Here is a 26,522-nt window from a genome sequence, read left to right on the forward strand (position 1 = left end):
TTGCGCCTACGGAAAAGAGCGAACTACTTTTTTCTCGTCTATGAAACGATAGAGATCCTACCGCCAGAGAGGAAATTCCTCTTTGTTAGAGCATTACTCAGATTTACCTTACTGAACGCAAATAAGGAATCTTGGACTCTCGCGCCTCCGAGATTATCATTCAGAGAACTGTCATTTTGTTAGCGACCAAGTCCGGTACAACAGACAGAGCCTTTCAATCAGAAGAGGTGAGAATAAGATATGCGAAGAAATGAAGAATAAGCAGTAAAAAAGGATAGGAGAAGAAATAGAAGAAATAAGGAACACAAATAAAGTATGGACGTACGTCAGTACCAACAGCGAAAGAGAATGTTACGATGGAAATAACAGACAGAAACACCTTGCAGGGATGGAGAAAATATTTTATGGTGCTACTAGAGGGAGAAGAACAAAGGAGGCAGAAAGAAAGGAATGCAAGAATGAGAGGGAACTGGCAGTAAGGAGATGCCATAAATGAATAGGAAGTAAGAATCCAAATAAAGAAATTAAAAAAATAAAGGAATGGTGATAGGAATAGATAACATGGAGAATGAGGTATATATGCAGCATATGACATTTAATATGTGATTTACAAGATATTCATAGATACGCATTGCACGCGTCTCAGCACTCCTTTTGTTTAACTACCGTTTCTTCCACCATAAGTACGGAACAGTTGCATTCTTCTGTTTTACGAGACGCTGCGCACGCGCGTCCTCCCACACACACTCATACTCATATATGTGTGTCACTACTACGCGGCTAATCTAGTGTAGCACACAAAATGACACACATCGCAATAATTTTTACCCTGAATTACGTGATAAACAGAGAAATTAAGGAAAGAGGGGAGAAGCTGTGTGCGTTTTCTACCAACCTTGTAGCGATTTTCGATAAAGAAAAAGATTTAATGTTAAACGCGAGAAAGTCGGAAGTATTGATAATCAAGAAAAAAAGCCAAAAGAAAAGAGGCAAAGGAAATTAGGGTGATGGAGTGAGAATAAAGGTCGAAGTAAAAGATTTATAGTATTTAGAATACATTCTGCAAGAAACAGAAACTCAAAAAAGCATTTGAGTGAGATGGCAGAGAAGGGCGTGATAGCCATGAAACAGACATGGGGAATAGGGGAGAGGAGGTTTAAAAGTAACCTGGAAAGAAGAATGACAGTTTTCGGCAATTGGTGAAAAGCATCACGCAGTAAGTATATAGGAATGGAAGGAATCGGAAGTTTTAGAAAAATTACAAACGAAGAACATGAAGAGGGTCTTAAGGTTAGATTTTAACACGTTCTCGTACATAGTATGGAAGAAAGTAAGGTAGACAAATTAAGAATCGAAGTCAGGTCCTCGTCCTGGGAGATTTTAATGCTCACTCCACGCAATAGGGGAACACAAGGACAGATGCTCATGGCCCGGTGCTGTCAGACTGGGCTGCGGACCTCGGACTCCTCTTATTTAACAGAGGCTCGACCAGCACATGTGTGGCGTGGAGAGGGTGTTCCATCGTCGATATCACATGTGATACCCCCAATGCCTTAGGCGGGTCTCAGACTGGAGAGTAGCTGAAGGGATTGAGACTCTCTCAGACTGGAGGTCGACCCGGAGACAATGCCCGCGAGAGAGGCCCGCGGTATCAGGGGATGGAACGCTCCCACCTGCCACCGGATATGGTGCCTCAAGGATAGAGACAACGAGATGCTCCAGGCAGCAGCCATTGCAGCGGCCTGGAACTGGGACGTCCGTACAGAGGAGACAAGCGTGGACGAGGAGGCGGAGAACCTTCACCAAGATATGAAAGCGGCATCTGATGAATCAATGCCGCGCTCCGTGCCTGGGGCTCGACAGAACGGGAATGTGTACTGGTAGACCCCAGAGATCGCAATGAGCTACGGGCGAGGTGCATTCGAGGCCGTAAGCGGTTCCAGAGCGCCCGCCGTCTGCGGCTACATGACGAAGAAGAGATCTCAATCCGCTACGAGACATACAGAGAGTGGCTACATACCTTAAGCGGAAGATCAAGAGCGCTAAAGCCCCAGCCTGGATGGACCTCGTCCAGTCAGTCGAATCCGACCCGTGAGAAGGGCCGTACAGGATGATAATGAAGAGGCTGCGTCCAAGGGCCGCACCACTGACGGCAGATATGGATCCGGCATTGCTGGAAGAGGCCATTCGCACACTCTTCCCGCCACAGTAGGACAACCTGGGGCAGGTGCGCACTACCCGGACTTGGGCAGTGGAGTGGAAAGAGGAACTAGGGGTTGCGAAGGACGAAATGCTGGATGCGACGAATAACATGGCCTCCCGCAATCGGAAGCCCGGGCCCGCAATCGGAATCGTGGGCCCGGGATCGGAAGGAGTCCCGGGGCGGATATGGACGGAGACGATGACGATCATGGCTCCCAAACTACGTCACCTATTTACAAGCTGTCTGAGGGAGGGAGTATATCCTCAGATATGGCGCATGGCGAGGCTGGTCCTGCTTTAGAAGGAGGGACGACCGACAGACTCGCCGTCCGCAGATCGCCCGGTATGCCTACTGGATAAAGCGGGCAAGCTCTTCGAAAGAGGCATTGCCGCCCCTCGGGAGGCGCACAGGTCAAGGCAAGTGCCTGATTGGCACGAAAGCCAGTACGGCTTCCGGCGAGGCCGCTCGACGATGAATGCGGTGAACCAGGGAGAGATGTCACGGGCCATAGTTTCCCAGGGTGGGGTAGCGCTGGCTGTCTCTTTAGATATAGTCAATGCATTCAACACCATACCCTGGGACAGGATATTAGATGCCCTTGAATGTTTCGAGGTGCCTCCCTACATCATTCGTGTCATACGGGCCTACCTGAACGACAAATGGGTCGGCTACACCGACAAGCATGGAGAAGGGGTTGAACGCGGGGTTCCGCAGGGTTCGGTTTCAGGCCCGATTCTGTGGATCATTGCATATGACACGGTGCTTGGTTGCCCCATGCGCCCAGACTCAGGATTGGTGTGTTACGCAGGCGACACATTGGTCGTGGCCGGAGGACGCGGGTGGCACGAGACGCTGCGTCACGGAGAGCTTGACGCCGCTTGCGTGATAGGAAGGCTGGGCCTGAAGGTGTCCCCAGAAAAGTCGGACGCCATACGGTTTTATGACTACCGACGTAGAGGGACTTCTCCGCCCAACCCGTGTCTGGTCATAAGCGGAGAGGAGGTTGAGGTAGGACCGCAGATGAAATACTTGGGCCTCACCATCGACCATCAATGGACGTCCGGGCCGCACTTCAAGCTCCTGGTTCCCAAAGTGACGACGACAGCCAACGCACTATGTGGACTGCTGCCGAATATCGGTGGGGCAGAAGTCAGAGTGCGCCAATTGTATGAAGGAGTCATCCGCCCTCGGGTCCTGTACGGGGCTCCAGTGTGGGCAGAGGATCTGATGAAAAGTCGACGCAGTCTACTCTTGTTGAGGAAGCTTCATAGAACGACCGCCATCAGGACTCTAAGGGGATACCGGATGATATCATATGCGTCGGCGACTGTCCTGGCGGCGTCTCCTCCGTTCGAGCTCAAGGACCTAGCGCCCCGACAGGTGTAACATCAACTGCAGGGCCTGTACTCTGCCGACCAGTCGGTCCGCGACGTCCGGGGAGAGGCCAGACTCAAGACTTGGGAACGGTGGCGCAGTCAATTCGCCGCCAAGGATGCGGTGCGGCCTCAGCGGGTCGTTGGAATCGTCCTACCGAACTGGGAGGCCTGGAGTGATTGTGGCAGTCTTCCACTGACGTACAGGATGACGCAGGTGCTCACCGGGCACGGGGCGTTCGGGGAGTTCCTGGTAAGAATTCGGTAGGAGGTAACTAGCACTTGCCATCATTGCGAGAAAGGAGAAGACTCGGCACAACACACGCTGGAGGTCTGCCCCGCGTGGGAAGAACCGCGCCGTGTCCCACGACTCGCCATCGGCGAGAGTTTGGCCCCCGTGGCGATCGTAGAAGCAATGCTGAGGGAGAAACAGGAGTACATCGCCGAGAGAGAAAGGGTGAGAGGGCAGCACCCATCGAGAGTGCCGTCACGCCGAAGAGGGTCTGGTCTCTCCTTCGGACTCGCACGACGGCCCAGGCAGCTTGGCGTCAGGAGTGGACTCCACTAGTGGTCCAATCAAACAATGGTAACTCCCGATTACACCATCAGGGAGAAGACGAACGAGTACCCCAGCAGCAATACGGAAAGATGACCTCGGGGCTCTCCTACCAATCGTCAGGACGATCACCGTTGAGGTTTTAGCCGGTACGAATCCGGCACTACCCGACGCCCTCTCCCTGGAGGGCGCGAGGCGCCTATGGCGGTTTCCTCTACGAAAAAAAAGAAAGTAAGATCCTACAATAACTTTATACAGTCTACTTTCTAATCTATTTGTCTGGCTTGCAAATCCTTTCGTCATCCTGCTCACAACCGCGAGTGTTGGAAAATGTAAAATACCTTTCCTATCGAAAAATTCTAAATCACTTCTTGGGAGATGTTCGAAGGCGTTTCGTACGATACGCAACTTACACTTCTCCAAATACGATGATAAGTTGCCGATACCCGAATTTAGAAATTTGAAAGAGTTTGTTTGTTCGACCAATCGCGGGGAGACGTAGTCGCTAGGAGAGACGTCAACGGGAGTCGTAAATTCCCGTTACGATTATAACAATCGACACCACGACTTGATCGATCCCCTGATTTCCGTTGAGATAATACGGGTGATTGAGTTTGTATAACACTGTGATTCACAGAATTATAAATTATATATTTCCAACACTTAGATTACACTGATGAGCATAGATAGATAGATAATCACTTATCGCACGAAGATAAGATAGATATGTACGTTAGAGCAGGGCTCTTATAATTGGATTTAATGTATTAGTGGACGTAGCACTATAAGATATTTAGGAGAGGAAATGTATGCTCGACAATACCGAGACCGACTCTCGCGTTATGCTTAGACTGCCCCGATAGGCGTTAGACTTAGTAGTTGACTTTTCCAACGATGTAGAAGAAGTGAAGCTGAGTGACGATGCTGTGTCGGAGGAAAGCTAGTGATGGGTGTGTCTAGCGCACGGGATCATCGGATTTGTTCATGCCATTTTAGGTCAAGAAGTGAGGGCAGTATATATTGCCTCGGATTGGACAAACGAAGGTTGGTGGACTAGGAAGGGTCTTAACCGCCCTCGATAGAAAGTTGCTAGTAGGAAGCATCGTACGTGAGAAAAACTAACTTTCCCGTGTCAAGCCGTAGTAAACAATAGTCTTTGGAAACTGATTTAGAAAAGACATTTGTTGGGTCTGAAGGACCTTAGCAGGCAAGTGACTCGCGTTTATGACGGGTGCTTAAGGCTAATGAGGGTACGCCGTACGGAAGAGCGGACATCTGGTGTCCGTCTGGCCCGCGGTGTGTGACCTGGGCCAGGCAGAGAGTCGCCCGGCGTAACAGAGTTGATGAAACGGATCTTTACATACTTTTTTTCCAAGCTTATGCACGTGTACATGTTTCGTGAAAGAAATTGTGGAAGATTAGTCGAGGATAGATAGAGCGATATAACGAGTGCGAAATATTGCTGTCGCAGTCCGTCAAATATATTTTGAATAAATAAATAAATAAATAAATTTACAGCCGTACACGTGAGTCGTTGGTACTAGATACAAATCACGGACTAAATACTCGGAAATACTCTGTAGATACACTTCGATACTCATTGATACTCGTTGATACTCTTCAATACTCTTCAATATTCTTCGTTACTGTTCGATACTGTTCGATACTAAATCGATCTACTAAATCGATTTACATCGTTTCAACTTTTCGCACACATGGCAACAGGTAGCGAGATGGAAGCCTGTCCACTGCTCTCTGATAAAGCGATTTATCGGAACCATCCTATCGAATAACTTTCCTATCTTCGAATCTAGCTCGTACAACTCTTTGGCGAATTACTTCCCGCCTCGTCTCGGGAAACGCAATAGGCGCACAATGACAGGTTGCACGTGCAGCGGACGTAAAAACCTACTTTAAACGGTCACTGATGCTGTGCTAATGTAAGTTCTTGTCCCTCTAGAATAACATTTTGCTAGGTGTAAGTTATTAGTAAACAGTCAGTATAGACAACGAACGGCGCGCACTCCATGAAAACAAGGTTCTTAAACCCCAGCCACTTGTCTTTTTCTTCTGTAGAAAGTGTCACTACGTAATTTTATCGTAGTATCGCCGTCCAACTTTTCTTGTGATAAAACGTACTGAAGGCAACTGAAACATACCTTAACATACCTCGCAACATACTCAGACATACTCTGCTGAAGAAAATATACCGCTTTACCGATCGAAAATTCGTGTCACACATCGGTGAATCCTAATTATGTATTTCAAATGTTAAGCAAAGTTAAAATCTAATGTAGCTTGTATACGACGAAACGCGCCATATGACGACTTCACTTAACTCGTAAATTATTTGGTATACGAAACACTGTTTCAAGCAAAAATTGTACGGTTTTCGAGGGAATTTACAGTGCTGTAATCAGTTGTTGTTATTTTGTTTTTTTATCGAGATGTGATTTTTCTTCAGTTTTTAAATGAAATGTTTAACATTTCTTTCCTAATTCAGGTAAAGCATCATATTTTATGTAAAAAAGTATTATACGAAATACGGTCTAAAATACTAAAATCTTTTAGAAGATATGCAATGCTGAGCAATAGATAATCCTTATTAGCTTCGTGAAATTGGCAATCAATATCGTATTGGTGGAGTCTGAATGTTATCACCAAATCATTGAACCCTACTCCACTAGAGAATTGTTCACAGATCTATTAAAACATGTACCGTTCGTCATACGTTCACAAATATCCTATCAGCATGATGGCGCTCCGTCGATATGCTCCGCAGTCACGGTAAGTGTTATATAAAAGAGAAAGATCTAGTGATCGATTATGACGTACGAAGTATTCGAATTCCAAGATGTTAGAAACTCGTACTAGATTTTAGTATGTTTAATTTAAAGTGCGTGTAAAGGTTTCTAAATTTAATGTTAACTAAACGTTAGTCGGCGGGCAAGATTAAATTTAATAACATTACCAAGCTTTCTCGGAATGGTGTGATTTTAAGGGGAAATATCTCGTTACGTACGCGCTACTGTTCGTGTAAGTGGGAGAGCAGAAGAGAGAAACCGTACTTTTTGCCAACAACGCCACGCGTTTGAGCACGCTATGGCACGGAACGATTGCTGTTGTAACGAAAATAGTCTTCTTTGGGATTCCATTATTTAACACTTGTAAAACTTTACACAATTTATAAGTTTATAATTACAATTTACAATTTATAAGCAAAGTATTGTTAATGCAGCGGCATATGTGTTAGAGGACAATTCAAATCATGTTGTTGTTTTGCCTCAGAGTATCAAGATCGTTAGGATACACGTAATGTAATAATAAACTCCGGGTAAAACAGTGTCGCCTCAGCAGTGTCGATCAGCATTTACGAGTATCTATCGTGCATTCATCAGCGATCTTATTTTGCGATTTATACACTGTACAAGCGTCTCAGCGAATATTGTCTGTATACTAATTTATTTAATTATTTTTAAATACACTCGACGGTTTCAACATCTCGTCTAATAAATCTCACGATCAAACATTCTCTACACAAGTTCTCTACTACTGTATCGTATTGCTTATTATATCGCGCAAAGAACTTCTCATTCTTTATTTATTACTGTATTATTTATTTAGAACTGTTTCATTCCTTATATATTAATTTATTGTGCGGCACCTACCTCGGTTCAAATCGAATAAAGATTTGTAGTGTTTTGCATCGCACGAAATCCATCGTCGCTATTCTTTTCTTTATCGTAAATCATTCCGAGTCGAGTAAACGACTAGATTCTCGATTCTCGTGATTTCCTTTTGGTTAGATTCTTCGCCAGGAAATTCTCAGTGACGATCTCTTATTTTTAAAATCGCGTGTTCGTAACAGCGTACGACCTATCACAAGACGTCGGTCAAATTTCAGGAAGCCACCGAAGATTCTGCATCGCCTAGTAGTGCATATCACTTTAATTGATTTATTTCTGTAATTTTCACATACAATTTAATGCTTTATATGAATCCGAAAAGAAATGTTAGACATTACATTTAAAAGCTCGATAAGATGGTAAAGTAACAACGCACCGATCACAGCTCTGTATGTCTTTCTGGAAATTGTGCAACCTTTGAAACATTTTTTCATGCAACAAACAATTCACTTATTAATTCACTGGTCATTTGAAGTCGTCATGTATGAGTCATCGTATGTACAGAATATTATTATAGTCTTTCCTTCAGAAGTTAGGAGTATCGCTATAAAATTCGTGATAATGTGAACGCAAGCAAAATTACATGCTCTTATCGCTTCAATTATAAATGAGTGGACTTCTTTCTTTTCTTAAAGTTGCAGTTATGGAAAATAAGTCATTTCACTTTTATTATTGATACCTTAGGATTATTAGTGTAATAATGCTAGGTAATTTCAGCTAATCGATAAGAACACTGAGAAAAGTTTAGTATATAGTGGACATTCAACCTGTGCAACTTGCAACTATGTTAGAGAAATTACTTCAACGTGCACTATTGATTTTATTTGAATTGTCACTGCAGTGGTATTACTCGAAAAGATTTTAGAAAAGATTTTAATTAAGTTGAGAAAAATGTTAAATAAATAAATAATAATACGAGGTCTCCTACAACGAGTTTTCGAGATAACGAAATTTTTTGACTTTTCAAGTTTTACGTATAATATTAATTGATATGATATTTAGTGCCAAATTCCGGGCTTTATTATCGCATATTAATAAATCAGTGCGATTACAGCTATAGTAATTATTAGACTAGTATTACATTCTGTTTTAACGTAGACCAAAAGTTGATGAAGATGACTTCGAAAAGTATGATCAATCGTCCATTGGAATATAGTCTTCGCTTGTTCGGTATTTGGCCAGACTCTTCTTATCCAATATTAAAAATTATCATTTGGACGACAGTAATGTTAACGTTTCTAGTATTTCAATATTGGTATTGTATTACACATATTAAATCGAGTTTAATTGAATTATTAGATGGATTGAGCATTACTTTATCAAATTCACTCTTTTTCCTCAAATTTACCATTATTTGGCTTCATAAACGGTAGGATATAAATATATTGTATAACCTATTTACTTTTTATAAGTAAATAAACAAAATTTATTCATTAGGTTACGGTTATACTGGATGCGTATGCGGACGATCAGATCTAATATGACACGGATTTAACAAATGTTTACTATTTCTTACTAGATAAACCTGAACCGCATAACATCCCACTTCATTTTAACGAGAAACACTGCGTTAATATGTTAATGAATTTTTGATTTACAAAAGCCAAAAATAAAAAGTCTGTTGGCTGCATTAGCGTTGCTTCGCCTGAGATGTAGGCTTTTAGTCTATTATGACTATCGCAACTGTCGATCACTCTATCTCTTCTTTCTCTGCTGTCTGTTTCTACGTCCGTCGGTGTCGGCAAAATATAATTTGAAAATGTGTGTGTGTGCATGTATGTGTGCAAGTGTATATAAATATTTCATAGCGGTCCCAAATTTTCAAGTTTTATGGAGACTTTATTGTATACTGCAAATTTCAGATTCGTACTTGCATGTGTGAGTACACATGTTTGTCACATTCATCATGAAAATTTCTAACTGTGAGCATCAATTATTTGTGCAACACACAAATATCTATACAAACGTCTATTTCTAGAATTATTCAAATCTTTCACTTCGTACATTAATCTTCCATTTTTCTTACATCGTGAACAACTTCAAATAGTTCATTAGTTTGAAGAAGTTCGCTTGAAAGATGTGAGTTATATATCTATAGTCACAAAAAATTGGACGAAAGGATCGAATCGATTTTATGCTTTGCGTGTAAAGACGACATAGGATGTGCAGTGTCCAGACGACGAATTAATCGTATTCCTAGTCGCAAGAAGTTGGACGAAAAAATCAAAGTGATTTGGACGAAGCATCGTACGTATACCGACGAGTTTGGGCGATGTTCGATATAACCACTTCCATTTATTTTAACACTTTACTGACCGCTAGCGGTTCAACAGCATACGCACTTTCGACCAGCATTTCAGACGCAGATTCTCTCTGGCGCCGTCTCTGTTTCAGTTTAGACTCTCCAATACCATTCTTTTCATTCATCGCGAACGGTAAGTTTTTCAAATAGGTATAAAACTGTAGGAGCTTACAAAGCAATGCAACTGACACAACTGAGTAAGGAACCTTAGTACTAAATAACAAATTACTGCTCAAATAATAAGTAGATTGTCGGCAACAAAAAGCCGATTAATAGGCTATCGGTTGGTAAGCGTCGACGACAAAGAACCGATTAATCGGCTATCAGTCAGTGAAGTGTTGAGGCTTTCAATAGATGGACCGTATATGAACGACGAGCTAGCCGATCCAATACGCATCCAATATAACCGTATATTCATTTAGATGAAACAACTATCGTTACGTCAAAATTACAGTGGCACTGATAATTGAAAAACGTTTAACGAAATTCAATTTTCGATATATATTTCTTATACTTGATTTAAAGAAAATATTATTTTGTAACAGAACGTTTTATGAAATCCTGACGACCATGTTTGAAGACTGGAATATTGATAACTCTACCGCTCGAAATAAACGAATAATGTCGGATAAGGCTGTATTATCTTTCCGCATTTCGAATTTTTTAATTGGTTATTTCGCGATTACTTTCTTCGTATATGCAGGACTTGCTTTAACATTATTTGACGAAGAGCAACTTTCATCAGACTCAAAACAAAGGAAGTTTTTAATCAGGATGGAATTTCCATTCACAGCAACGATCTCTCCACGTTATGAGGTTATTCTAGCTATACAGTTTATTTTCGAATCAGTCATAGTTTATGGAGCAGCCACGTCGATAGCACTAATTGCAGCATTAGTAAGTAATTCTTTCCTATTATGTTTTCATAAATTGACGTTGTAAAATGTTTAATACTTACTCAAATGTGTAATGCATTTATAACAAAGAGGTAAACGATGCAGATACTATTATTGCTATTCTGTTCAATTTCGTAATTCGAATGTGTAACATTTGAAATATCAATTAATATAATATATGATTACCATATCATTGTGCTGGAACAAAAGTTCATAGCGTCTTTCTAGGTGACATTCAGATACAATACGAAGATTTAGATACATAGATTTTTTGTACATATATATATATTCAACAACGTATGTAACATGTCTTGTGTGACTTAAACTCCTGAGGTGCTATTTTAAACGTGTTGGTTTGTTTTATAAAGAAACGAGTAATAAAATTGTAATAGTCAATTATATTAAAATCAATGTGAGTACAAGTACAGAAATACTGTATGCCGGTCGTAATCGTCACTCGTTCAAAATTCATATATCGATAACAATTCAACTCTTCTACTCGCTAACTATTCAAGTATTTGACTGTTCTAGAGAGCACGTTCGTCTATTTATATCGACAGGTGTTATTATAAAAAATTCAAAGTTAGAGTTCATATATAACTCCGCTTGACGATTACAAATAACGGCAATAATATTTCGTCCGGAGTTCGTCTACCTTTAGACTTTGCAAACCAAAACAACGTTGCTATTCCAAGGCACAATAATACGAGTCTCTCCCAATTCAAATCTTTCCTTGATTTATGTGCCACTACAACCCTCTTACCAGTGACAACGTTTTCTTTTTTTTGTTTTGTTTGGTTTACAAAGGTTGTCGTAGGTAGATTTTCCAAGCAAAACAAGCTGTACAGCTTTACTCGAAACCTGCCTGTAACCGATCAGGAAAGCGAATTCTTCTGCGCGCGTGCGATACGTACATATTTCTCGCGTTTTCGTCACTTGTACTTGTCTGCCCATCGTTTCGCTCGATTTGAATTTTGCGCGGCATTAACACGTCGCGGCTTTCGGCGTTTTGCCGCTAGATGTCGTCGGGTACGACATCTTATTTGATCTATGGAGACTGCCACGTTTTTAATAAAATAAAGATAAAATTCTTATTCTTATAATTATAATTATAATTATATTAAAATTCTGATAAAATTCATATCTCCGCGTTGTATCACCTTGCATGGCCCGTCGTAAGGTGGTTGGACGGGACTTCGGACGGCGTCGTTACGCAAGAGCACATAGGGTGAAGACGAGAGTTCGCGGAAAAGTAAAAACTTTTTTTCGTACCATGTCGTGCGGTCGGTTTTGGGCTTTTTAGTATTCGCTCTTTTAACCGATTCGCGTATTCCGAGTTTGCTTGCTGAACCGTTGGTACAAATAATTCCGCTGGCAACCGTATTTCAGTACCGTAAGCCATTTCGGTAGCCCTTGCATTCAGGTCCTCCTTAATGGCTGTTCGAATTCTCAATAAAATTATCGTCAAATTTTCGACTCAGTTGCTCGTGTCATCGAATTTGACGTTTCTTTTAATTGCCGATGTAAACTGTCTACTATACCAATGGTCGCAGGATGATAGGCCGTTGTGCGCAAATGCTTGATGCTGAACAACAGGCATAATTCTTCGAATAGTTTCGATTCGAATTGATGTTCTTGGTCGGATGCTATTTTCAAGGGTACGCCAAAAAAGCTATCCATGTAGGGCTGAAGCAACGGTTGATGCTTCCATATCGGCTATGGGCATTGCTTCGGGCTTACGCGAGAAACGGTCGATACTCGTTAGACATTATCGGTAGTCTTGCGAGTACGGTTTACAGCCGCTTCCACACGCTCGGTTGGCGGCTTTATTCCGTCGGCGTTTACCGTATATTCCAGGAATATGATTTCGTGCGCGCCGAATTCGCATTTCGCGTGGTTTATTACGACACCGTAGTCGTTTAGACGGTTAAATAGCGTTCGCAAGTGTTCGCAATGTTGTTTGTCGTCTTCCGAATCTATTAGAAAATCGTCGATGTACGCGTAGACGAAATCTAGGCCTCTCGTGATTTCGTGGTTTGCACGTGTCTTTGTTCACAGGTCCGTGTGACTTATTGCGCGGGTACACGCAAATCCTGATCCTGAGCTGTTGTCGCACGCCGCGTTTATGGATGTCTGATCCCGTTTCCATGCTTTCAAGGAGCTCGGCACTTTCGTGCTCGGTCTCCAAAGATCGCATGGTAATAGCATAGGCCGGTCGGTTGTGTCCTTTCTCGAGAACGTGAACGTCGGCGTCTCAAGCATGCTCGTGGACGGCGACGGCTATCGAGGCTTCACGCGTCTATTCGCTCTACTAACCGACATAGCAGCTTGTGTATCGGGTCCGAGTTGCTGTTATGCCATTCGCCATCAGTTGTTTCTGCTTCGACGGCGGCAATTCGTCCCGTCTCAGGGCGAATTTCATGTATCAGATCGGCCATCTGAATTAAGTTTTTAACTTTTCTTTCGTGGTGGCCAAGACGTGCTGGATATGAACCGGTAGTGAGGACGAAGTCATCTGGTGTTGAGAGGGTGGCGAGTTTCTTTAGGTCCCGATAAAATTACGACGGAGTACTGTCGCCCATTTCTTCGCACTCCAACAACTTGCGCACTCTTGCATCTAAGTCGGCGAGTCTTGTACTTTAATCGGTCGTAGTGCCCCGTCATCGGCTGGTCGAGCAATACGTCCCGGACCAGCTGGAACTGCTGCTCAGTAAGACTCGCAACAGTGATATGAAATTTAACTTCGTCGCTGGTAATGCGGGCTGCCTCGAACTGTGATTTCAATACCTGGAACCACAGTATCACCCCGTGACTCTAGAACAGCGGTACCCAGAGCGGTGTGCTCACCAAGCGTACGTTGTCCGTTGCGTCCGTCGCGATTACGTCCTGATTGGCACTCGCCATTTTGAATGTAACACATTCACCTCTTTTCACTTTTATATCACGTTGGGATCACCAATTTGAGACGCTATTTTAAACGTGTTGGTTTGTTTTATAAAGAAACGAGTGGTAAAATTGTAATAGTCAATTACATTAAAATCAATATAAGTGCAAGTACAGAAATAGTATGCCGGTCGTAATCGTCGCTCGCTCGAAACTCATATATCGATAACAATTCAACTCTTGCACTCGTTAACTATTCAACTATTATATCGACAGATGTTATTATAAAAAGTTCAAAGTTAGATTTCATATGTAACTCCGGTTGGCGATTACAAATGACGACAATAAAATTTTGTCCGGAGTTCGTTTACCTTTAGACTTTGCAAACCAAAACAACGTTGGTATTCCAAGGCACAATAATATGAGTCTCTCCCGATTCAAATATTCCGTTGGCTCATGTGCCGCTACAGTTCTTTCAATTAGTGTTACGATTTGATCATCATCAACGACTGTAGGCCACCTCATCAACATATCCACTTCTGAACTGTACTAACTCTGGAAGGTATTCTCACTTCCAACACTATCTGTATAAACGGTACATTTCTCCTCCTCTGTATTAAATTTTATTGATGCAACACGTACGCGGCAATGATTGGTAGAAAATTTAATAAGTAATTCTACAAGTCAAATTAAGACGAAACTAAATACATGGAATAAAAAAAATGCATAGTTCTAGGTTATGTTTATTAGTTCCTAACATTCAGAAGTTGACCTAAATGTCTCTGAAATGCGACATCTCCCTAGGTGAAAGATGTACAGAGCAGAAAGAACCATACTCCACTGCTTTTTAAAAGATAAGAGTATTTCGATAACCAAAGCAAAACGTTGGACGAACCAGTCCATGCTACAGTTTAAATGTGTTTTTTATATATAATTTATTTCCTTGAACCTTTAACATTTTCTTATTCTTTTACTTTTTATTTCATTTGTGTACGTGAATATCATACTGTGTAGTGATTATTATCTCTCATGTATTTTTATGCGTATGTATCGCGTGCATAATATAAATATAGCATAATGTATATGCGTTGCATACGCTGCGTGGTGTGTTTTACACCACTGGATCGATGAAGGTTTGTTACAAAGGTTAGCCGCAAAATGTGATATTCAAGGTTAACATCTCTTGTTCTTGGGAAAAATGTCAACAAATCGATCGATTTGCGATCTATAGTTCATCATTCCATTCATCATCATTCTAATATACAGTATTAACTGTCCCATAATAACATTTGTAAGGATTGTCACGTGCCTATACGGCACGCAGCACGCGCAGGCAATAATTCGCTCGGGCCGTGCAAGGCGTAAATATTGTAGTATCGTGAACAGATTGTCTAAGAAATATCGGGTGAACCATAAACAATGTTGCGAAAAAGCCTAAGTGCCGATAGGCCAAATGGGTCTGGAAACTTCAATGGAATAGTTACGCGGAAGAAAGGCCTACGTGACCATGGCCGCGAACTGTTGCGGAACACGTACGTGGTGGAGCTAAAGGGATGTTTAAGGGAGAAAGACGAATTAACAGTCAATCGTGAGTTGAGAAGTCCGAGTGTGGTCAGCGTTGTCACACGAGAGAGAATTGTCAGCGTTATCCAGAAGGGTGGTCCGCGTGAAAGAGAGCGTTGGAACCGTGGTGATGAGAGTTGTAAATTAACTATTTAGTAGTCTTAGTTATAGCACATTACTGTATTACGTTAAATAACCATCATTTCCTGTTTAATCCATTTTAAATAAATAACAAATCCTACAATACACATGCGTTCTGCGTGCAGTGCGGGCGAGTGTGTAAATAGCTCATCCTGGAACAGACGTGTGTCAACGCCCGGACAAGCACAATATACTCGAACTAAACGAAATAATTTAGAAAACGAAAATAAACTACTTCAAATATAGCTGTAAGATAAGGTTAATCTGCGGAAAGTTTGTAAGTTCGGAAATATTCTAGTCTCATACGAGTTCTATTCACGAGATCGCTTACTGATGAGTGGGGACGTTAGAAATGAAATAAGATAAATTGAATATTAATTTCAATGTATATGTCGCAGATAAGAGGACACCGGTGCCTTCCCTCTGAAACCTCGGGAAAATCCATAAAAACATTGTAATTAAAATCTACAGTTGTAATTAAACGATTTGCCGTCATTCTACCCAATTGTATTTGTTTGAGACTTGTGACAATGAGCTTGGGCTCAAAGCGACAATTAGTCGCCGAACGTAGCCGCGGTCAACGGGACGAACTCTCCATCTAACAAAGGCATTGAGTAATTCTATAGCTCTCCTTAAAAGAAAGATTTGTAGCAACACGTGGCAGTAAACATTCCAACGGTTTCTGTCCCGTAGCTCGCCACACGCAGATCCTATTCTCCGGGCAGGATATTTACCAGATGCCGACGCGTCTCCGCAGTACGTGATTGGCTAGCCTGAGGACCGTTATAAACGCTAATATCTAGTTACCTAAAATCCCTCAACAAATACACAGTCTTTGTCCCAGTTACGGGAAGGCAGGAGAGACCTATTTTTCCACGAACGACGTCTTCCACTAGCAACCCTCCCTCAAGGGCGGCTAGCATCCTTTTCTAACTACCGATATGGAGATTGGCCAATTAGCAGCAACGTCAATTTCCCTTACTTTCCGAACGTAGGATGTCCTCGACGAATCCGATGATCTCGTGTCCTTAGACACACCCCGTCCTAGTTTTCCTCTGGGGTATCACCGGGACGGAAAGTCATTCTCTCTCTTGCGGTCTCATCGACAAAAAGGATTAACTCCTTACGGTCAGCGAATATTAACACAGAATCCGACTTAGATTTTTGCGAGTGCGTATGACTACCGTCCCGTTGTCCGCGGATTCGTTATTGAACCTAGGATCATTGTCATTAGTTTCTCGAGTATCTAATTACCACGGTTACTTGTCCGGTTCTATGGTAATCGTAATTACACTAGCCAATGTCTTCTCTATTGCATAACGACGACGTGTAATCCAAACGAAGATTCGCTTCACGCCCCTAACCCTAATTCTAATGTAAACCCGACATATATAATGAGCGAAAAAAGTGAACATTTTACGATAATCACTGCATATACCGCGAATAAAGAAGAAAGAAGGCAATTGAGATACAATAAGATACCTCACGGAATTCATGTTTTTAGACAAACCAGTTTTAAAACATACAAATTAACTTAGCCCTCGTATTGACTACAATACGAGGCACTAGCCTTGTTCACCTTCGGACTTGGTGGTGAACAACGAAAGGTGTTTATCTAGGAACGATAAGAAGCCGAACTTATATTTTTTTTTATACGCCGTGGTGGTTTGTAGATTTAAAAAATATTTAAAATATTTAAATAATATTTAAAATATTTAAATTCTGAATAAAAATAATAGTTAAGAATAATTTTATTATAGTATAATAATAAATAATAGTGAAAATAATATTTAAGCAGTAATTTCGCTTCATTTCTACAAAATGTATCGGGCGCTCAAAAATGATTTCTCCCGAGCATCATAGCCTTATTCTACACCTACGAGTCGGTGTAAGAACTGCATCGGTAAGAACTGCAAAGGAAGTAGCTGCACGTTGACTTTCGCCTTCAATTCAGGGCGAAATTCTCTTATTGCGTCGTGCTCTAGTCATCGCGAGGATAAAAAATCTGAAGGCAATCATGGGTCTCAACGCAACCGTTCTCTTGGAAACAATGTTAAAGTACTATTAACTTCCGAACTCACTCTATTTGTAATGTGCTTATATTTTGCAATCGGATGAATGGATAATGGCATCTATTGTCGCACGTAAGTAACTCAGGTCCACCACTATACAGAATGTAATTGAATTGGTGGTACTAGCGAAAAGGAGATAATTCTACGTGAAAGACACAAATTGGAAATATACAATAAATGTTTCTTGATTGACGCTTCGTTTTTGACGAAATGAAAATTTGTCAAGTATACTTAAATTTGATGAATTATTGATTTAATATGAGTAAACAATCAGGAGGAGGTTATTCTACATCCGAAAGTAAGTTAGAAATGTAAAATAAAATTCTTATTTTTGCAAATCTTCACCGATCCAAAGGCGTGGAGAAACGCTGTGATGCTGTACGAATCTGTGCTTCGTGTAACCTCAAAGTGGTGACTCAGTATCAGCAAAGATTTTCGTAAGGCAGCGGTGTTTACGTGAAAATTACGTGTTCACCAATACTGCCTACAACATTGCAATCGCCTATTATACCCGTGATTTAGCACTCAAGCTATCATCGATATTTATATACAAATATCAGTAAGATAAAAGCAACAATGAAATTTATTAATGTAGTATCGTGGACGAAAGGCCTGGGCAATATCGGGCGAACTATGAACAGTGTCGCGAGAGCCGAGGCGCCGTCGGGCCCATCAATGTGTCATCGGTCTTTTCAAGTGCATAGTTTCGTGGAAAAGACCTACGTGACCCTGGCTACGAGCGTCTGCAGAACACGTGTGCGGTGGGCCTAGGAAAAGGACAACAGAATGCGACAACGGCCAGAAAGGGTCAGTCGAAAAGCAGAGAGTGCGAGTCGAGAAACAGAGCGGGAGTCGAGAAACCGAGTGCGAGTCGAGGAGCAGAGTGCGAGTCGAGGAGCCGAGTGCGAGTCGAGCGGAGACGGAGGTTGCGAGTGGCGTTGCCGAGAGAGTGTCGATTGCGCTGTTTTCTGTACGTTTGGCATGAATAGTTCAAGTTAAGCCACAATCGTCTTTTCTGTCTGATTAACATCTCTATTGTCCACTCTTTGTGAACATATTACATCCCGATACTACATATTTTGGGGGCCCCTCCGGGATTGGACAAGACAGAAAACGAAACGGTTTAACAGAGCTATTCGAGCTAGTTGTGAATTTACCGGTACGCGGTGCGGTAAAAGACGATATCGTTGACTGTTTAAGTTTGTGTAGTGTGAAAAATGGCAAACGTCGGGGACGAACGATTGTCGGGTGAAGAGGGTTCGACGCTGGAGGAGCTGAGTAGTAAGCTCGCGCGAATGAACCTCCCTATATCGGGTGCGAGGTCAGTGCTGATTGTAAGGCTGAATCGGGCGTGTAGGGCTGGACAATCGTATCGTAAGGGATCGACGGGCGGTGAAGAGCTAACCGGTCAACGAGATTTAGAAAATGTACAGAGAGCTGAACGTGATTGTAACGAAGGTGAGGATGTTGAGAAAATGAATACGAAGGAGTTGAAGGAGCGCCTCGCTAGTTTGGGTTTAAAAACGACGGGAAGAAAAGTAGAATTACGCGCACGGCTACAAGCGGCCATGGATGGTAACGACATGTCGTCGGAAGAAGAAAGCGACGACGAAAGTGGGGATGAAGATGACAAGAAAAACGCAAGAGGATACAAGAGAGGTACGCGAAGGGTGTATCAGGACCGTGACGAATGTTGTCGAAGGGCATGTGTTGGTTCGACACTGAGTTTTAGAGACGTCGAAGATGCATTAGAGTCGTTTAGTGGCGACAAAGGTGAAAATGTCGAACGATGGTTCGAGTCGTTCGAGGAAGTCGCTGATACGTGCATGTGGTCGGATGGGCAGAAGGCAGTCTACGCGAGGAAGCTGCTGAAGGGATCAGCGAAAATATTTGCGAGCTTCGAGTGTCATGCCAGGACTTGGCATGAGTTGAAGAGGGGGCTAGTGAAAGAATTTTCGAGGAAAGTCAACAGTAGGCAAGTTCATCAGAAACTTGAAGAAACAAAAAAGGAGAGCGATGAAGCATGTTTGGCTTACATGTACCGCATGCTCGAAATAGCCAGCCATGTGGACATGGAGGAGGAAGCAAAGGTGGAATACATAGTGGATGGAATAATAGACGACGAGAACAATAAGGCTGTATTGTACGGCGCTACGTCAATCAAAGGGTTGAGGAAGAGGTTAGTGATGTACGAAGAGCAGAAGAGTCGCAGAGCAAAGTCGATCGTGAAGCCGGCTAAAACCCAGAAGAACGGGAAGCCCAGTCAATCTGTAGACGCAATGAAGAAAAGAAGATGCTTCATTTGCGATAGTGAGGATCATCTAAGTGTTAAGTGTCCGGAGAGGGGAGAAGGTGTTAGGTGTTTCAAGTGCAGCGGATTTGGACATATTGCAGCGAGGTGTACGGCACAACCGAAAGAGACTTGCGTAGTGTCAAGATCCGAAAAGGGGAAGTATGTGAAGGAAGTGGCGATAGATGATTGTAGATTTGTGGCATTAGTGGATACGGGTAGTGATCTCACGTTCATTCGATCAGACGAGTATGCGAGGTTAGGGTCACCACCGCTAGGTAAATGCAAGCTCAAGTTCGACGGTTTTGGTTCCGCTGGCAATGAGACCTGGGGTGAATTCACTAAGGTAATGACGGTTGATGGGTGTAAACTGCCAATCACTTTGCACGTTGTCTCAAACAAAATATTGACGAAGCACGGCCTGTTGTTAGGCACTGATTTTCTGGATCAGGTAGAGTTACGGGTTAAACGAGGCGAAGTGACTTTCTTGCGGCTTGACGAACAGACTAACAAAGACGTGTCGGATGCGTTTAGAGTTAACGTAGTAGAACTGACTGACGAAACAGACCTAACACACGTACGGGAACCGCATTATCGTGAAGCGATTCCAGATATCGTTAGGAGGTATAGGCCGGAGAAGAAGCGAGACGTCGGAATAACCGCAAAAGTAGTTTTGGAAAGCGACAAGCCGGTAGCGCGAAGACCGCGAAGACTGGCGCCGTCGGAAAGAAAGGAAGAAGATGATTTGATGGAAGCGTGGACAAACGAGGGTGTCATCAAATCGTCAGACTCGGAGTATGCGAGTCCGATAGGTGTAGTTAGAAAGAAAGATTTGTGTGTGCGTGTGGCTAGATGGGCCTTGTTACTAGGCGAGATTAAGTATCAGGTGTGTCATCGGCCGGGGAAAAGTATGCAGCATGTAGATGCTCCGAGTAGGAACCCCCTGCCGAGCACTATGTATGTAACGGAGAGTGAAGACGGGCTGATTGCACGGTTGAGAAGGGCACAGAACAAGGACATCGAAGTCCGTAGGATTTTGGACGCCGCAACGTGCAGTCAGGCCGATGGGCAGGTAGTAAGAAACAATATTTTGTATAAGGAGTGTGAGGACGATGTGCTAATAGTAGTATCGAAGGCGATGCGGGCTCAGGTAGTCAGGCAAGCGCACGAGCGTGGGCATTTCGAGGTTACCAAAACAGAAGCTATGGTCAAGAAGGACTTCTGGTTCAAGGGGTTACGCGAAAAGGTCGAACACGTGGTATCCAACTGCCTTGACTGTAGCCTAACCGAGCGAAACATAGGTAAGCTAGAAGGGAACCTGCGAAATTACAAGAAAAGAAGAAAGCGTGTGAAGCAGTACCGAAGGAAGGACCCGCACACACCTCGATTTTATGAAGCCTTGGGTCCTGAACGCCGAAGATGACGCATCAGACGACAGCGAGGGCGAGCGCAACATCTGAGGGCAGATGTTATTGCAGGATGGCCGAATGTAGTATCGTGGACGAAAGGCCTGGGCAATATCGGGCGAACTATGAACAGTGTCGCGAGAGCCTAGGCGTCGTCGGGCCCATCAATGTGTCATCGGTCTTTTCAAGTGCATAGTTTCTTGGAAAAGACCTACGTGACCCTGGCTACGAGCGTCTGCAGAACACGTGTGCGGTGGGCCTAGGAAAAGGACAACAGAATGCGACAACGGCCAGAAAGGGTCAGTCGAAAAGCAGAGAGTGCGAGTCGAGAAACAGAGCGGGAGTCGAGAAACCGAGTGCGAGTCGAGGAGCAGAGTGCGAGTCGAGGAGCCGAGTGCGAGTCGAGCGGAGACGGAGGTTGCGAGTGGCGTTGCCGAGAGAGTGTGGATTGCGCTGTGTTCTGTACGTTTGGTATGAATAGTTCAAGTTAAGCCACAATCGTCTTTTCTGTCTGATTAACATCTCTATTGTCCACGTTTTGTAAACATATTACATCACGATATTACATTAATAGCGAAAAAAGATATGCTGTTAGTTTATGGTCCGTGCGGCGAAAATGCAACAACAGCAGCTCGAGCCATCTATGTCGAAACGTATTCTCAACGAAATCAGCCATCTCAATGGACATTCCAGGAACTTTGTCAATCGCTTCGAGATACTAAAAGTTTTAATGTTACCAACGTAACGTATCCAAGACTGTCACATTTGATGAAAATACTATCGCGGGTCTAGCAACGGTAACAGAGAATATCAGATTTCATGAGAGTCTAGCATCAGTAAAAGACGTGTTCTTCGAGTCCTTCACAATGAAATATATCACCTAGTTCCTCATTAGGAGCTGCACGGAACGAATCCGCCTAGTGTTTTCTGGATCAATGACACAATAATGATTTTTTTTTACATAAATGTTACTTATCGAGGAAGCAATATTTAGTAATTACGAGGATATTAATTTGAGAAACATGCACAATTGGATACTACAAAATCCTCACTGACTTAAAGAAGTTAGACCACCAATGTCAATGGAGCGTTAATAGTAAAAGTAATTGTAGTGTGGCATACTCGGCAAACAATTAATACTTTATTAATGAATGATCACTTACTTCAGAGAACACCTCAGCGATTTTGATGACCTTGAATTATCTTGTCAAGATCAACATTCTGAATAACTTCTCGCTATATATGTCATCGCCGCTCAGCCTTAGTATCCACGATATTCATGAAAAATTTAATTGAACTTACTTTGCGTTATACGTCTCTTTGGCATATTTGACCGCATTTGTACATAGCCCAATACAAGATTAACTCATTGATGCTAATCGTTTTTAATATAAATTAAAGAAAATCAATCGGCTAATAATGCCAACATGATTTAATGTTTATTTTATTCGATTTTTTAAGCGTAGCGTGTACCTATCTAAGTAAATTCGACCACATTACTACTTAGTATTATTTAAATGTACTACCAAACATATTGTTGCGTATAACTCAACAACTAAGACACTATGCAGTTATCACTAGGTTCCACATGGTAATGTATACAGTTTATATACATTATCTTACATTATCTTGATCAGTTGAAGATTAAAATTTAGTAGAACATTCTATATATTGGCAAATTCATCGAAAATTATTTCTCGCTGTTATTGCCGGGCGTCTAATGGTGGTCGGATACTATTCTAATCAACCCCATAACCGAGCCTTTCTGAAGCGCGGCGCTTTTCCAAATATTCCAGATGGTTGTGCTCTAATTACTTTCGCGACAACTGAATGGATTCAAAACTTGTCACACCTTTCTAAAGCACGACACTATCTTCAATTTCCAAACTGTTGTGTCCTTGATATTCTAATTCATAACCGTATGAGTAGCGTTGACTAGCGTATCGATGCAACTGGTAAGTAGACTCCACGTTTCGGTTTACTCGCTGTGTGCAGAAGTATTAGCACAGGAAGGATTAAAGTCTTTTTCAATGTCTTCTTGATTGTTGAATTGATATCTTATTCGAGTAGTACATATGGTGCAGATCCGAAATTGAATAAGAATATTACAGTGTTTAGATCCTCACCTTGTTTATGTGTATAGTCGAACACACCCTTGGAATATTATAATGAATTAATATTATTGGTTGGAGACTACAATTCATTAACAATTAACAAGGTTTTACTTCTTGATACAAAGAACACAAAGAATACAAAGAACTAAACTGACTGACTGATACTTGAAAACTCTCAACTCAAAAGAACTCAACTGCTAACTGCTCGACAACTTGAACTCCGTGCTTGATAACTTGAACTCATAACTTGAACTCCTTGACAACTGCGAAACGCTAAGTGGCTACGCTTATTTATACAAAAAGATATCATGGAATAATTGTCACGTGACGGGTTATTCCATGAATATGCGGAGTTTCGACATGTAATTACTTCTGCAGACGCTGCAATCTTCATTTTTGCTGATGTCCTTCCAAGAAGTGTTAGGATTTCCTTTCTTCGCTGATGTCGTTTTCATGGAACTGTTTTGAACCTTTTCCTTTCTGAAGACTTTGCTATTGCATTCCTCTTAGAATTTTTATGTCCGCTAATAATGAGTCGTACTTTCCTTGACCTGATGTTACCTTTTGCTGATGCCGATGTTTGATTCTTTGGCGCGTGACAGTTAGTTGTTTCTGCTGATGTGGCGTATTGTGGCGGGGAGGGCGCGCGCAAGCCCTCCCGTCGACGCGTGTCAGTGGATGTCTCATCGTTCCATGTTTTGATTTCGATATTCTTAAGTCAGATTTCAATAAGTATTTGTACGAGTCGTATCATTTATTTCTCTTGAGTTTTCTGTTTTGAATTCCATTTGCCTGAAGTTGTGGTTCGCGCTATTCGTGAGTTATGACGTGTTCCTTTACTGCCTCACATTACGATTCGGGTGGAGCGCGAAACGTGACATCATAATTCAACGTCCTCCGATACATTGGCATTAAAAATATAACATATCATTTGAAATAATGAAGTTGACCTTAAAATTTCCGAAACATCTTCACGTATAAAAAGGTAGATGCACCACATAATATGACTTTCCAAACTGTACAATTATTCTAAAATACATTTTTTCATACAAAGTGCTCTTTACAAGTTGCGTGGGTCAACTTGTGTATTGAATGTCAATAGTTATTACATACAAGCATTTATATGTTGATGACGTTCATTAAAGTCAGCACCATTTTTTCCATATTTTATCTGCTGATCATGTTTGCGTGACATTTCCGTCTGAATTTTAGCTGTGTACAACATTATTATACTAAAAATATTAGATGCTTCAAATATTTCAGGTGTCATATTATTAATATTTATGCGGTATTTTTCAATAACCAGCTGAAGATTTTTTTACGTTTCAGATATTACACGTTGGTAGTCAGATTGACTTACTTTGTTACAAATTGACGGAAATTTCTCATAATTATGAAAAAGAAAAATTGCAGAAATATATAATAGATGACATCGTTGGAAGACATCAACGAATCATACAATTCTCAAAGAATATTGAGAAAATCTTCACTTACATATCGTTATGTCAATTTGTATCGAATATGTTAGTAATCTGTTTCATAAGTTTCATTTTGGTGGTCGTAAGTGAATTTGACTTATGATTAACAGTAACATTGATAGAGAATTGAACTGAGTGTATATAAAACAAATGACTTTCATTGATAATAGTCTTCACATCTGGATCAAGCGACTGTGATAATAATGAAATGCTTTCCGTATTACATTGCTGTTAATTGTGAAGCATTTATATTATGTTATACTGGCGAATATCTTACTTCTAAGGTAAGAAATGGAAATATAAGAAATAAAGCAAAATAAACTACTATATACAACGTAATAGTTTACTAATACTTATATACCTTCTTTTCAGAGCGAAGATATTACTAAATCTGTATATAATTTTCTTTGGTACGAATTAAAACCTCAAAATGCTCGTGTTATATTATTAATGATATTGCGATCACAGGGAAAATTAACATTAACAGCGGGAAAGTTTCTTTGCCTTTCTCTCGAGGCTTTTGCGAATGTAAGACACTTGAGTTTATAATATGAAATGAATATATATAAAGTAAAAATATACCTATGTTCCGATTTTATTATTATTATTTTTTTAATTTTTGTAATTAGTTTCTATGTAAACGGACATTTTGCTTTTATGTAATTATAGTAAATTAAAATTTTTAGATGTTAAAAGCATCTGCTTCGTACGTGTCTGTTTTGTACGCAATGTACTGATTTGTTGAAAAATCGTTTCAAAGTTTTATAGGTTTTATTGGGGCACGGAAAATTTTAACAGAAGTATCATATTAATAGACTGATACATTTGATTTTCTTTGTAGAGATATGTAAATAGAAGAACTTGAACTTAATGAATCGAATAAAATCTGTTATTTAATTTCCCTAATATTTCACAAAATAAGTGCACAAAAGAAAGATATCCCAAATAATAAAGCTTGTGCAAGCTGCTTTATTTAAAGCGAATCGTGATATACGTTTACAGTGTATTCTCAAATTATTCGCGAATAACTGCGTGTATGTGAAGCATTACCACTTTTCATGGCTAAAATGTAACCAAATAAATTAATTCTAAAACGATACATACATAACATTGGTCATTATTGACAGTATTATTCATCGCGTGTGATCTATACTGAAATACGATACAGATTACGTCTTACTCAATGGCACAAGTTTTTCAATTTGTCCGCTGTACAGTAAGGCGTTCTAATCGTTGTGTTAACTGCGTATATAAGACGGTCGGATATACGTGAAATATGACCGTAGCGTACAACGAAATGTAGATTGTTTTCAATAAAGCACAGCTTATGACACTATATTATGCGGTAAATAGCCTTTCACGAGTGTTGTCAAACCTAAATATACGACCGTGGTTCAGTTTAATTACATGCCATTATAATACGCCACTTGGTCGAATGTAGAAAAATGTAGTGCAAGTGAAAGAGAAAGAAATCTAAAGTTTTGATTGAAAATATATCAGTGAGTGAGACAATAGAAATGCAACGGTGAAACTTTTTTATTGTTCATTTTTGTCGCATT

General features: G+C 41.4%; 1 protein-coding gene across 1 annotated transcript; it reads left to right on the forward strand.

Moving 5' to 3' along the window:
- Nucleotides 1-3,784: 3,784 nt before the first annotated feature.
- LOC117159298 (odorant receptor 85b-like) lies at nt 3,785-25,700 on the forward strand. The gene is made up of 5 exons (XM_033339016.2): nt 3,785-3,829; nt 24,815-25,045; nt 25,134-25,247; nt 25,336-25,491; nt 25,650-25,700. The coding sequence occupies exons 1-5, from the start codon at nt 3,785-3,787 to the stop codon at nt 25,698-25,700; spliced, it is 597 nt and encodes a 198-aa protein (XP_033194907.1).
- Nucleotides 25,701-26,522: the final 822 nt, after the last annotated feature.

Source organism: Bombus vancouverensis, chromosome 17 (assembly GCF_051014615.1).
Source record: "Bombus vancouverensis nearcticus chromosome 17, iyBomVanc1_principal, whole genome shotgun sequence".
In the NCBI taxonomy this organism is placed as follows: domain Eukaryota; kingdom Metazoa; phylum Arthropoda; class Insecta; order Hymenoptera; family Apidae; genus Bombus; species Bombus vancouverensis.

Bases quoted from the DNA above. Each gene is read 5' to 3' on its own strand.
- LOC117159298 (XM_033339016.2), top strand. From the start codon at position 3,785: ATGACGCAGGTGCTCACCGGGCACGGGGCGTTCGGGGAGTTCCTG. The intron at 3,830-24,814 runs GTAAGAATTCGG...TTTACGTTTCAG, and splicing joins GGGCGTTCGGGGAGTTCCTG to ATATTACACGTTGGTAGTCA. The intron at 25,492-25,649 runs GTAAGACACTTG...TAAAATTTTTAG, and splicing joins CTCTCGAGGCTTTTGCGAAT to ATGTTAAAAGCATCTGCTTC.